The sequence below is a fragment of the Camelus ferus genome, chromosome 5 (genome assembly GCF_009834535.1).
Source record: "Camelus ferus isolate YT-003-E chromosome 5, BCGSAC_Cfer_1.0, whole genome shotgun sequence".
NCBI lineage: Eukaryota > Metazoa > Chordata > Mammalia > Artiodactyla > Camelidae > Camelus > Camelus ferus.
The window spans coordinates 85,447,958-85,462,324 of NC_045700.1; the positions used below are offsets into that span (position 1 = coordinate 85,447,958).

Consider the following 14,367-nt stretch of genomic DNA (forward strand, 5'->3'; position numbering starts at 1 on the left):
AAAGGATACATTTTTGTAATTCCGGTAACTGGAATAAACATAATTTAGTTCCAGAAATGCAGGATGACTCCAAAATGAATGGAAGCAGGATTATCTCACCTTTGTACCAAATGTTCATTTGCACAAAAAAGTTAAGGTTCAGTAAACCATACAGAGGGGAGTGTGAGGCTTATTAGAGCATGCACATGGAGAGAGAGAGAGAGGGAACTTACCACAGCCTGCATCGAGACCAAAAGAAGAAAAGAGCAAACATCTGCATTAACATCTAGTTGGAAAGAAGTATGATTTTGATTTCTTTCTTTTCCATCTGTTTAGTAAGCAGCATCTTAGATGTGGGTTGGAGAAACCCTCAGGTAGGCAGTCTGCTTTTGTGACCAGACTACTAATGGTAGTTTATTACTTTTTCATTGCAAAGATCGCCTGAAGGGAAGTAGACTCAAATCTAGGTTTGCTGAACGCACATCTTCTTGCCACCTCTGTACTCCTCAGCTAGCTTGTGGTCAGTCCCCAGAAACCCTTTTTCTTCTCTTACAATCCCTCAACTCCCACCTTCCCTACCTGATGAGGTTTTCTGCCATTTTTTCTTGCTAATGTTTCACAAAGGTCAAGAATTGCTTATCTTCTGTTTATCACCAACTTGCAAGGTATCGTTTCCTTTTCTTTCTCCTGTAGAGCCCCACATTCCTCTCTCTCCGATATACACTGTCACAGCTCAGACTCTTCTCCAGAGAACCCCAAATGTCTAAATTTAGCTTCTTTCTATAGAACATCCCCCCACATCTCTATCCCTCACACCACTAGCTTTCTCTGTTTCCATGGTCCTGACGCTCCCGTGCAGTGGAGGAAATCTGCACTGGATTAATTCATTTATGGTAAGTGGGTGCCTAGTGGCACTTTCCTTTCCAGGTAGAGAGCAGATATTTCTATTAATTCAGAAGTTAGTTTTTAAGCTGCCTTTGGTGATTAGAGGACAATATTCATTTTCCAAAAGACATCAATGGGAAATGATCTAGAATGATCTAGAATGGATTTGACACCTTCTCTTGCAGCCTTAAAAGATTCTGAAGAGAACAAGAAGCTTTGCGAAACTGTGCTTTTACAAGAAGGGAGAAAAAAAAGGAACTGAGAGGGCTGAGAGTCATTCCAACTGTGCAAAAAAAGGAATGGAATGTTTCTCCATAAAATCATAGTCTGAAATATGGCTGCTGAAATATACTAGTGTTACAAGCCTTCCTGGAAAGAAACAGGATGGTGCCTGGGTTTATTCCCCTTAAAGCACTGCTCGGAGACACTCATAATTAATACACAATAGAAGTTCACTTTACTTTCAGGCCAATGTGATGGCGAGATATTATTTTCAGTCTTGTTCGCTGTTTGTGCAGTAAGTTGAGGAAGATAACTTTAAAATTATATTGACCTGCGGTGTGGGCAACAAAACTGTATCACGCTCTACTGAGACACAGTGATGGGTTGAAAGTTAGAGAAAAGAAAATGCATGATTTTAAAGTCAAAGGTTCATGGCTTTGACATGCTGGAGCCCCTAGGAATTCTTTGTTTCCTGGAATGTTATAGATTTCGCTTCTTAAAACATTTTCAATTAAATTTTACTTTCCAGTATGAGGCAAAGCTATAATAAAATATTCTGAGATGAAGTGGGAGAGGAAGGTAATGAAAAATAGTGCTTTCTTTCTCCAAGAAGTTTGAAATCATTGTTTTAACTCAATCTGTATTAAGACCTATGGAGTTCTCCACTCTTTTTTTTTTTTTTCCAATTTAGTACATTCCTCTGGCCAAACATATAGACCCTCACACCCGGAGAAACACTCAAATATACCCAGGTACACACCCGCCCTCACCCCACTCCCTTAATCCTTTGGTACAAGTAGTTAGATGTGTCCTGTAAAGAATGAAAGACAGCAATCAAATGCTCAACAGAACTTAGAGGCCATGCTGCTTGTAGGGAACTTACCTGTCCATAAAATGCCACACGATAGAAGCGGCCAAAAAGCCGCTTTTCTGAATTCACCACCTCCGCGACCTTTAGGTACGACCGATGAATGTCGTAGTAGAGATCTGATAATTTCTGAAACCAGAAACAAAGGGTTTCATGAAGATGATGCTGGCTTAAAAAAATAGGGACTTTCTACTTTTAAATGACATGTGAACCAACTTCTAGGTTTAGAACACATACTTTGAAGTCTCTCTGCTTCTCAAAGACAGCAATGATGGGTTTGTTGACATCAGCAATGAGTTCATATCGCTCAGACTTCCAAAGGAACTCCACACACATGTACAGCTGCTCCACGAGGATATTCTGCAATTCCCCAAATGGAAATGAGATTGTGCATGATTAAGTTTGTGGCTCATCCCTGAAACCTGGCTTCAAAACTGTTGCACTGCCAATTTTATTTTTTCATAGTGGGATTTCTGTGTTTCTTTATGATTGAGAGTTGCATCCATCCTGGAAAGGATGGTGGTATCTTCTTGGATTCTTCTCTTTCCATCACCAAATTAGTCCTTCAAAATTGCTAATTTAAATCTATGAAAAGTATTCAGATCTGTCTAGTTCTTTCCATTCCCACAGTCACTGGCTTAGATCAAACCCATTTCTTCACTCTCAGAGCCCCGGGGTAGTCTTCAAGTTACTCTGTTTTCCCTCACCAACTGGTCCAATGGATCCTGTGTGTTGCTCTCCAGTAATCTTTCTTTCTAAAACATAAATCTGATCATGAGCTCTCTGCTGCTCTAAACCACTGGAAGAGTCCAGTGTCTATGAACTGCTGTCCAAATTCTCGAGCATGGCATTGAAGGGGCTCCGTAACCAGGCACCAGCCTTTGTCAGTTCTCCCCTCTTTCAGCCTCCTGCCATTCATTGACTTTGCACTTTGGCTACGCCATACTGTACCATGCCATTCTTAGAATACTTTATAATTTCCACACTTTGCCTGTGATGTTGCTTCTCCCAGAAGAACCTTATTTTCTCATTCGACACCTTCAGGTCCTATCAAATGTCAAGACCCATGCAAAAGTCTGGAGAGCTTTTATTCATGTCCCATTGTCTCCATTCTAACCACTTTCACATTAAAAAAAATTCTTCCCCTTTTAATTGAGGCCACACATGATGCCTGGATTTATAGTTACTGCGTCTTAGACTGGCTACTCCTCACCTGGAAGGAAGTGTGTCTTTCTCAAGATTCTAAACCCTTTGAGAGCTGGAATTATGCCTTATTTATCTTAGTCTCAATGCTTCACATATACTAGTGTTTTAACAAATGTTCAACCGAATTCATATTATATACTCTCTAGAGCAAGTGCATAATATTATTGGAATGTTTTCAACAATGTCTTTTAAAGATTCTTAAACATTATTTGAAATAGTTAATATAAATATGCAGCTGCATTTACTATTTATTTGCAATGTACACTGAATTAATGTACAACCAAATGTAAAATTTCATTGAAATACACTCCAAAATTTGCTTTCTGTATCCTTTTTAATCAATCTAATATTATGATTAAATAATAGCATATGAAATATTTTATTTCCTTGATGAAGAGAGTTCTAGTTTCTTTGCCTGAATTGTTGCTAAGTAATTCTTGGTAGAAAGCTTCTTTTTATGAATTAAAAAAAAACATATTTTGCACACCAGAAGGATTTCTGCAGAATCTAGTGAGACCTTCTGTTCAAGTCTATTTGTTAATAAATTTTCTGATGCCTTAAAGAAAAGCTGTTACCAGACCACAAAGTTTTTAGCATCCTTTCCACATTTACCACAGAACTAGAGATTTTATATTTTACAAAAGAGCTGATCATATGTATTTGGGTCCATCTTAGAGAAGTCAAGTTTAATTTCAATTTTCATTGAAAATTATGCTTTATCAATGGAATCTGATACCTATTAATCTTAGTTTAATTTTAGCCTGCATCTTATTTTGTCTAAGTCATATTACAGAATGACTTTAGTTGATTTTTGAGTAAGATTTTTCTCCCCCCAATTCAGCTTAATATTACAATTCAATGCATCTTTTTACTCAATTGCTGCTCACTTGATAATTTTCGTCTAACCTCATTGTATGGTGTATCTTGCATTCCCGAATCTTCTTTCATTTCCCCTTCTTCTTTGATATTTGGTGTAATGCTCAGAAAAGCTGGCCAGCCCATAGAGAACATGCCTTGAGAGGACCAAGCAAAATACAACATTATTATTTGAGCCAAATCCTGCTTGGATTAGATATTGCCTTTCTTCATGACGTTACACGTGGTGGTTATAGAACACACACAGTCAACGAGATGGTTAGATTATGACGGTTGATGAATACTTTCTGCCAGGCGAGCAATGTTCCCCTTTTTATAACTTTTGTGTCATTATCAGGTGACCCCTTTCCTATAAGGAGCTGGCATGGAGTTATGGACAGAACACAGGCTTGCAGATTGATGCAGCTCCAATGCCTTGCTTTAATTAACCTCTTTGAGTTTGTTTCCCTCATTTGTTAAACTAGAGACATTGATATCCATCTCAAAGGATGTTGAAAGGATTCAAAACAGTAACATAGGGTCATCATATTGGAGAAGAAGCGGTTCTATTTGCTGAGAACTTTTTAGTATTCAAAACTTCACAAATTTTGGATGGATGGGATTTCTGAATGGTAGGAACTCTGAGTTTTTATCGAGTAGGTTCTGTAGGTCTAAGATGGTTTTTACTTCTAGGAATACATTTAAGAGTTTCGTTGAAGTAAAATGTAAGCAGTGATTGAATTTTCACCAGTTTGTTACACGGGGGTAAAGGAGCTCAGTTAGACACTCACTTCCTCCACCAGGAGTGGTTAGTAAAGGGTTGCTATCACAGGGGTGGATATCCTCTGGGAGCAGGGATGGTGTGCAAATCTTTTCCGTTTTCCAGTAACCTACGGCAGTGCAAGATGAGGTTAGGACATTGTCACAAGTTTATGTTAATCCAAGCTTATGAAACTACAAGTCGTTAACCAGTGAAGCATCCTCGTTTTGAACCAGTTAGCCTGGCTGTACAGAAAATAAACATAATAATGGCATGAAAGAAAGAGTTAAAACTTAAAAGTAGAGCATAATTAGAAATATCTATGATAATTAATGTTGCTTAAGAAAGCACTGAGATTAAGGAAAATTTTAAATTAATACATTTTAAGTTAAGTTTCGACATACTGACTTTCTCCCCTCACGTGGTCACTTACCCCTTCTTTTCAGGTATTCTGCAATGAGGGCAGCTATATGGATGTAGCACATAGCAGCCTGGAATGAAAAAGAAAACAGTTTGAGAGGAAGGCACACTCTATAGATTTTACTGTCTGTCTAATCGGGACTAATCTTCCAAGGCGAATCAGTATTCCAAGTCAGAATATGTGGAGAAATCCTTTTAATGATAGAACTGAAAATGAGAGTCAATTAGATTTCCAAGAAGTTCCCAATTCAGAATAAAATGTATATTTGTGAATTTTTTTGGTTTGTTTTTCTCAATGTAGTTTTCAGTTGAGTGATGAGCTGGCCTGAAGAATTTTCCCCTAGAATTGAATTATCTTCTTTCTTAATATCAATGTGTGGGGATATATAGATATACACCTCCACGGTTCTCTTTTCTTGTTAAAACTATAAAATATACCATCTAGATCTAAACTGGAGGTAACAATAAGCTGTCTTTTTACTTTTTCTACCTCCCCATTCAAATTTCTGTTGCCTTTAAAATGGGTCAAGGTGGCATCTGATTAACCAGAGTAACCTTGTGTAACATGTGCTCTCCTCAATCAGATTAGGTGGGTGGCATTTTTTTGTTCTCTAATACCTCCTTGTAAAGCCTTGAACATCGCTGAACACATACTAGATCCTGACCTGTTGAAGAGTCCAAATGACTTCAGCTTTCCCCATGGAAGTTTTGTGGAGGAATTCCTCCATTTTCAGGGCAGTCCAAGGGAACTGTAGTTTCTCATTTTTGTCCTGATCAAGCTGCCACCAAATGAAGCCTCTGGGCAGATCTACTTCCATCCCAGAGTCCCTCATAGGTGTTTAGAAGAACTGGAGGTTCTAGGACAATCCTAGATAAATTAATCTCTACCCAGTGGGGACGTATTTCTTGGAATAAGGCAGAAGTTCCCCCAGTTGGTGTCCAGAAGCTGCTTCGATGCTGAGAATTTCCAGACACCCTCACAGCCATCCTCCTTAGCCTCAGGCTTTTAGCATTTGGTTCTACACCGCCCATCCTACAACTGCAGCTGCCCCCAGACTCTGGCTTTTATCTGACATCATTTACATGGAGTCAGGCAGCCTTGAATCCTACATGCAAATTTAAAGCACAGAACATGTAATTAGGTCATATCTGCATTAGTGGGAACATATGTAACTTTTTATATGCCTGCCATGAATGATCCTCCAATCTTCATGTTAAAGAGGACGGCATTGATGGAGAACCACCAAGCCTTTGCTAATCACCTCGGACAAGTCTCCATTTCTCGCGTGGATCTTGGCCATGCTTTCTAGCCAGGTCCTCCGGAGCTCGGGGGTGCTTGCATAGGAGTTTGCCAGGCTGTACTGGAGATCCACCAGCATCTCGGGATCCTTCTCATGCTCCTTCATCTGAGCCGTGGCCATCAACACGGTCCTTATACGTTTTGTCAGATCTTTCACATCTGCTGGGAAATTGCTGTTCTTTGGAAAACAGAGAGCCTGGGTCATCATCTGTTTAGAATTCATAAGTTATCTTACCTCAAGTTATGCTGTTAGTTATGGCTTCTTGGCTTCACAGTTTCATGCATTCTATCTATTGTTCACAAAAACATACATCCTTTATATATGAATTCCATGTATTGTGATTGCAGTTGTACACATTGGAAGATAGTAGTTGTAGTAGACTCCATTCTTTTGCCTTCTAACCTACTTTCTAGCAAGAGCATCCTGACTGTCCTTTGAGATACTCTCTTCTCTGGCTCTAGTTCATGGGATTTGAATGGGTCTATTTCACTTCCAGGCACCAGGGCTGTGCATGATACTGGCCTGGCCAACCAGTCATATTCTTTGATACCCTAAGGCACACTGATTGGTTTGGGGATGAACATATGATACAAGGTTGGATCAAACAGATTCAGTCCTGAGACTTTCACTGGCACTAAAGAACAAAGAATTCTACTGGTGTCCTCAGAATTTTCTGAGTGAGTAAGCTCACGGGGAGAGTTTACCTGTAAATGAAGTAAACAAAGAGGAAAACTGAACTAAGTGACAGAGAGGCAAAAAAAAAAAAAGGAGGGGGTAGGATCTGAAAACATTATTTCAATCCCTGGGTTCAGCCATGCCTGACATCAGGCTCTACCCCCTGGACTTTTTAGTATAATAACTGAAGGAGAAGTCTCCAGAAAGTCCTAAAAAAAAAAGATAAAATGAATTTGACCAAGAACAGGATTATGAGAGAATCACTATATTTCTCGATATTTGTGGTTAGTTTCCTTGTTACGTATCGTTCAACCCTATATCTTGCAAATTCCACTTAACAGATGATATGCTGAAAGTATAAGAGCTGACTATCCATTCAAACAAGCAAACTCAATGTAAGTATTCAGTTAAACTGTCAATAAACAAAATACAGAATTTGTATTTTTTATGGTTTTGATATCTCACAAAAGAATCCAGTTTAGTTGATTCCCAATTCTTTAAAAACAGCCCACAAAGCATTTCTTACTTTCATTTGCTTGTCTCCATTGGCAAAATTATTGGCAATTGCAAGGGAATGTTGAAACCGAGAGCCTCCAATCCCAGCATCAGCTATTAACTGGCTTACAGCTTTGATGAGCTGGAAGTGAAAAGAAAAATGAAATCTCAAAAGTAAGTTACTCCAAAATAGTAGCTCCAAAGAAATCTATTGAGTTGAATGTATCATTCATTTTTCCCTGTAGGCCCAATGAATGTGTTGAGAATCCGGTGGGCTTTGGAATCCTAGAAATAGTCATGGTGTTTGGGTTGTATATTCTATATGACTCTATTCCCTCACAGAAGAAAGGAAAGGGTCAAGTGGAGTTATGGGCTTTGCTGATTTCTGCCCCACTCTCTTCTCATGAATCGCAACTGCGTGGGATGGGCGTCTTTAAGGAGGAATCTGATGTAGGAGTTGGTTGCCCTGGGGACAGCAGGCTTTTATCCATGCTGAAACGGATGAGTGGTTTTCACAACAACGTTAATGAAAATTGGCATCACTTACTTGCAGGTGGGACCGGACAATTGACTTCTGCTTGTTAAATTCAAAATTCTTCCTCATGAAAAAATACAGAAGTGCTGACGCTTCTGTCTGAGTTGAACGTGACCTGTGGTTGCAGCATTTTAGGACTTCATAGCAGAATGATCCACACAGGTCGGCAGGCCCTTGGAAGAACGCTGAAGGAAACTATGGAAACGGAAGCGCTGATGAAGTGGACAACACTCCTTCACTTTGCTTTTTCATTCTCATATTTTAAAATTCCTTAGAATAAAATTTTTCTTTTTTCAACCTAGACTTTATCTTCCATTTGCAAGTGGAAGAGGATATAATTTTATTTACTAAAGTCTATGTTAGAATTTCTTTTTTTCCCTAGAAACAATCATTACCTATGCTGTAAGTATCTCTTGCATCAGTGATGGATGACAACCCAGTGATGGAATGAAAGCTTTGAAATGTTTTCTATTTACCGAACATTGTAAAACCACCAGGGTCTTCAAAGGTGGTCTCTACTGTATCCACTTTAATGTGGAACCTTTAACTTGGCCTGAACGGACACCACAGTTGATGGTGTGCATTTTACCTCTCTGCCACAAACACTGAGAACCCAAAGAATTGGTGGCCAGATACTAATTTTATTCCCTTTTGATATTCAGCAGATAGGCTGTCAAGGCTGGAACTTACTTTGAGATTATGAGTCAAATAGTTTAATAAGGCCAAATAGTCTAATAAAAACCTAATAAACCAACATAGAAAAAAAAAACCTTCTTCCTTCCATACTGAGAGATGTAAGGATTAATATGTGTTTATTGTCAGTAATGAACACTTCACCGAGCTTTCTCTGGAACCTTGAGGACCCTTACCTTGCATACAAACAGCCTCAAGGAGGCAAATACGTGTTTCAGTGCCGTGGCTGATTGGTTGACTTGAAAAAAGAGCATGTAGGTATCAAAGATCCTTTTCATCATTGAATTTTGACACTCGGATTGTTGGAGCTGTCTCTGGAAATTTAACACAAAAGTTATTTAGGATGAGTGAAAAGACACCTGTACTCTTTCAAAAAATATTTACTCTGAACCTACTATGTGACATGCACAATTCTGGGTGCTGGAAATAAAGTGCTGAATAAAAAGGTCTATGAAACTTACACCGTAGTGACTGAAAAAAAATACTAGAAAAGAAAATGGAGTAAAATGATAACATGACAGAAAGTGACTGCTTTGTGGGGTAGAATTACTTTATACAAGGTGGTTAAGACCTCTCTAACAGATGAGTTGACATAGGACCTGAAAACATCTGCTATGGGCAGATCCAGGAGGATTGTCCAAGGAAGAAAATACAGCTGGTACCAGGGAGTTGAGTTGGAAATGAGCTTGTGAGCTCAAAGTTGAGAAAATAGATCAGAGTAGCCTAAGCATGGTGAGCAGGGTTGGGTTGGGACAGAGGTAGAAGATGAGGTCACAGACCTGCAGGTCTTTGTAGGCATGACAGCCTGTAATGTATATGAGATTTGATTGACAATTCCACTGAGTAATAAAGAACTGAAATACGGATTTTGTTTTTTCCACTGCCATACTGACATTTTACCTCAAAGTAGGGGAATCATTTCTTGGTGTAATTCTGTTTCATGTAGACTTTATTCAACTGAACCAACTTTTTCCAAATTTAACCCTTAACATTTGGAAGTTCGTTAGGTTGAGCTAATGTTTTTAATAACTTCATTGAAGTGTAACTCACATATAATTTCTGTAGTTCATATTTTATAAAACTTTACACAAATGGAATCACATAGAATATACTCTTTTTGTTCGACTTTTTTTACTGAGCATAACTGAGCAGTATTCTGTTGTATGGATACACCACCATTATTTTAAATGTACATATTGGTTATTTCCAGTGTTTAATTATTAAAAATAAAGCTTCAGTGAATATTGATATACAAAGTTTGTGTGAACAAATGCTTTTATTTTTTTAGGTAAATTCCTAGTATTGGAATGGTTGGTCACATGACAGATGTATGTTTAACTTTTTATTCCACCATATTGTTTTTCAAGGTGTTTGTTCCATTTTGCATCCTCACCATCAGTGGATGAGAGTTCCAGTTTCTCCATATCCTTGCCAAAACTTGGTATGATCAGTCTTTTTAACTGTAGCCAGTCTAATAGTACATAGTGATATCATTTCACCAAAGATATACAGATGGCAAGCAATCATGCAAAAAGGTGCTCAGTGTTATCGGTCTATTGTACCTAGCTGTAATTTGTCTCTTTCTTTGAGATTGAAAAGGTAGAGTCACACTCTTGCTCAGTCCAGTCTGCCTGACAGTAAAGCAGGAGAAAGAAGGAACAAAGAATGTCTTTTATTGGACAATAGTGAAATGTGTCTGTGTGTATATCAACTGAGCATCAGCCAACTTCTGATAAATTCTGACTCTCATCTTTAGCGTGTTTCCCACTCAGATTTAGGTTGATTTATGTAAGGTTAATAGCTTTCATAAAATATCTTAAAAGTATGTCCTTGACTGCACATGACTACTTATCATTTTATCACGTTGCAGAAGATGTTACGGTCACATTCACCTGGTGGGTCTGAGTGAAGAGGGCAAGCAAGTCTAGAATAGTCAAGCAAACCTCTGTAGCGATATTGGCCTCCGTGTCCACATGGTGTACGATATCTATTTCATTGGAGTTACCTACAAAATACAAAGTAGAAAATGCATAGATGTCTAAGACAAATCTTTGTACCTTCTTCTATTACAACATAGCTAACGTTCACTGGTGTTTTGATGAGTAATTTATTAAATCAAAGTGCTTTTATTTGTTAAATTTCTTTATTGGCTGAAGAAAAACCACTAGACAGAGCTTTTAGTGAGTGCTATGGACTGAATAATTGAATTCTCCCAAATTCATATGCTGAAGCCCCAATCCCCAATGTGATGGTATTTGCAAGTAGGATCTTTGAGAGGAAATTAGATTATGAGAGTGGAGGCCTCATGAATGGGATGAGAGCTGAAGACAAGTGCACCCTGGGGAAAATCTGGCCCCCATATAAATGCTTATCTTTATATTGATAATGTGTGGCACGAGGGAGCCTATATATTAGGACATTTGGTCCCATTTACAGTTAACGGTCCTCCTACTCCTTGGACCACGTCTCTTTAACCTCTCGGTAAACTTCAAGTCTTCCAGGTTACAAAAGTTTCACATTAAGATGATGGCTATGCAAGGATTCTAGCCCATACTGTCCTCTGACTTGAAACAAGAAGCTATCCTGCCCCTGGGCCCCCTAGATTAGGCATTCAGAGACTTTTACTCCCTGACAGGCAGGATCAATGCCCCCACTCTGCCCTAAAGCAGCTTCAGAAGATGGAACATTGCCCCTCTGCTTCCCATAAGATTATGGGAGTAAAATCTCTGAGGGGGGCATGAGGCTGGAGGGAATGGAGCAGGGCACTATCATGAAAAGAATGACACAGCAATTAGCATCGAGATGGCAGAAGATTCAACTCCCAGTAGACCTTAAGCTTCAAAATACGCTCATTATAATAGCATGGTGAATGATACTCCCACAGGCACCATGACAGCTCTAAGGCTGACCACAAAAGGTCAAAAAGTGGGCAGTGGCCCAGTTCCTGGGGATCCCAGCCTTGTCTCTAAAAGTAGTTGGAAAAATCCTCCCACTTGTTAGCATATGAAGTTACGGAGCCCATAAAAACTAACAACCCCCACACCTCGTGGCCTTTCTCTTGTCTTCTGAGATGGCCTGCACTCTGTCTATGGTGTGTGTACCTACTTTTGCTTTACATACCCACTCCCATCCTCGTGGCCTCTCTGGCCTTCTGAGATGGCCTCCACTCAGTCTATGGGATATGTATCTCTCTGAATAAATCTATTTTCACTCAAAAAAAGAAAAAAAAAAAAAGAAAAGAAACACCAGAAATCATCTCTCTTTCCATCATGTGCCGATACAGCAAGAGGATGACCATCTGCGAACCAGGAAGCAGGTTCTCACCAGACATCAGATCTGCTGGTACCTTGATCTTGGACCTCCCAGCCTCCAGAACTATGAGAAATACACGTTGTTTAAGCTATACAACCTATAGTCTCTTATTGTAGCAGGTTGAACTAAGTGTGCTCTTTTCATATGTCAGCTATAGGCTTTCCAAAGGACCAGAGTGGTCTGTTTTCCACCATTTCTCACTTCTTTTCCATTGATTCAGCCATTGGCACAGTCACATTTCTTCCATAATTAGTCTGGGTCAAGTTTTAGGCTCCCAGACTAACAGACCAAATGTTTAGTCTCAGTGGATGATCTGCATAAATGGCCTCCTCAGAAAGGCACTAAGTGTAGTGACAGGTTAAGCTACATACCTTCAAACAGCTAACTGTGGTCACATGTCCATAATCGCTAACACTTGCGTGATACAAAACACTGGGTCCCATTTTTGCTTTGTTCACATCTGGAATGTATGGATCATTGGATTCAGGATGGGCATGCTTACTGCTTCTAGGACATGGACAACTTTCTCCTCTTCCCAAAGGGCAGACAGTAATAATCTGGTTGAGAGGGGCCGCCATAACCCTCCCAGGGCCAAAGTCACTTGTTTCCAGAGGAGCCACACTGAACACAGTATATTCAGAGCTTTACTTTCCCCCTTTACCCTCACGAGGACACTGCATTTTTCAAACTGCTTCTTGCTGATTCTCTCCTCTCAGAAATATTCCCCAGGTTACAACAAGCCTGAAAACCAGGGCTTTCAGTGGCCCGTTGACATTCCTCACATTTCTGAAACACAACGCATTTCATGTCCTGCACACACCGAGAGAACAATGATAACCGTCTCGTTCCCATTGTTTCTGTTTTACTTACTACTCATGGTATTGTCCAACATCTGTAGGAGTTTGGGGTTAGAAAGTGCATTTTTGCCTCGAATTATCGGTAAAGTTTGTGATCTGTGCTGCTTCTGTCCTTCATGGCTGGAAACGGTGTGCATCCTGAAAATTAAGTAAAAAAAAAAAAAATGGTTAAAGTCCTAGGGGATATGATAATCAGATGTTCATTCAAAAATTCTAGATGGAGTCAAGTATTTAAAAACATTTTTGAATAGAGACATTTTATTAAAAATATTAATTACAGGTGACATGATGAGAGGGACTTTTAAAAGTAGTTTTGGAGAAATTTTATTTAAGCCAAAAAAGGATTCAGAATGATAATAAATACTAAAGGGTAACAGACAAGTAATAGATAGTGAATTAAACTCTGCACAAGCATCTTCATTATTATTTAATGAAATCATGGGATTCCGTGGATGTTAAATTGGCTATCGGTTGATCAGAAAGGCGCAGAGGTAGACATTAAAAAAGCATAAAACTGTATAGCTCAACTGTATCAGTTATTCCTAGGAGGTAAAATGTAAATAAGTAAAATCTGGTCTAAAACAATCCTTTGTTTCTTCTTTGTGTTTGGAAATTCTTTGGGGATTTGTCATTCCGTTTGTGTCATGCCCAGTGGAGCTGACACAGGATCCTTGTGGGGGGAGAGCTGAGGGGCTCTGTGGTGCTACTTTCCCAGAGCGAGGACAATGGCCCCGGCTTTCACTGGACGCCCCCTTGGCACTTCCAACTGGGGGAATGAGCCAGTGTTACTGTGGAAGCAGGCATACTTCCTAGTCCTGACTTTCATTTAAGCCATCATTTGGCCAAGGTAATGGAACGTTTCTTTGAAGAAAGGAGGCAAATAGGGGACACCCTGGAAAGTCAAGCCTAAAAAAGAGGCAACAGTTTTCTCTTTGTCTTCCTCCTCAAGGCTTATTTGGTTCTGGCTCAATCAAACGCTCTGGATGGATCAGGGCCCAGGAGATCTGACATTGGCTCTCAGGAGCCAGGCGAGTCTGGGTCATTCCTGTCGCTACAAGGAATAATGGGCTTGGGGCTGTACGGCTTGGACCTCCGGGACTGGATTATTTCCAGGTTTTGCGTCTGCTTCAGTCTGTAATTTCTGGAAGAAAAGCCGTGGTTTCTAGGAGGGGAGTTGGGGGAATTACTGGGACCTGTCCAGATGGTTCAGGGAGGAGCCTGAAATCTAATCCACCAAATTTCTACAAAACTGTAGTGGCCTCAGGTGGGTTACCATCGTCATTAAATGTCGAGAAAGTAATTGT

At 39.6% G+C, this 14,367-nt stretch overlaps 1 protein-coding gene across 21 annotated transcripts in view; it reads right to left on the bottom strand.

Annotated features, from left to right (window-relative positions):
* Window positions 1-14,367, bottom strand: part of DOCK10 (dedicator of cytokinesis 10) — a 241,864-nt gene that overhangs the window by 16,476 nt on the left and 211,021 nt on the right. For 7 of the 21 annotated variants that reach the window (XM_032480362.1, XM_032480364.1, XM_032480359.1 and 4 more), the window contains exons 40-51: window positions 13,077-13,201; window positions 10,787-10,899; window positions 9,071-9,208; window positions 8,214-8,396; window positions 7,698-7,808; window positions 6,458-6,691; window positions 5,209-5,266; window positions 4,807-4,905; window positions 4,067-4,173; window positions 2,192-2,314; window positions 1,970-2,083; window positions 213-218 (exon numbers count right to left, since the gene is read on the bottom strand). In XM_032480362.1, coding sequence (XP_032336253.1) covers window positions 213-218; window positions 1,970-2,083; window positions 2,192-2,314; window positions 4,067-4,173; window positions 4,807-4,905; window positions 5,209-5,266; window positions 6,458-6,691; window positions 7,698-7,808; window positions 8,214-8,396; window positions 9,071-9,208; window positions 10,787-10,899; window positions 13,077-13,201 — 1,411 coding nt within the window. The remainder of the gene's footprint in view (window positions 1-212; window positions 219-1,969; window positions 2,084-2,191; window positions 2,315-4,066; window positions 4,174-4,806; window positions 4,906-5,208; window positions 5,267-6,457; window positions 6,692-7,697; window positions 7,809-8,213; window positions 8,397-9,070; window positions 9,209-10,786; window positions 10,900-13,076; window positions 13,202-14,367) is intronic. The other 14 variants (XM_032480368.1, XM_032480369.1, XM_006181752.3 and 11 more) reach the window with 6 other exon arrangements.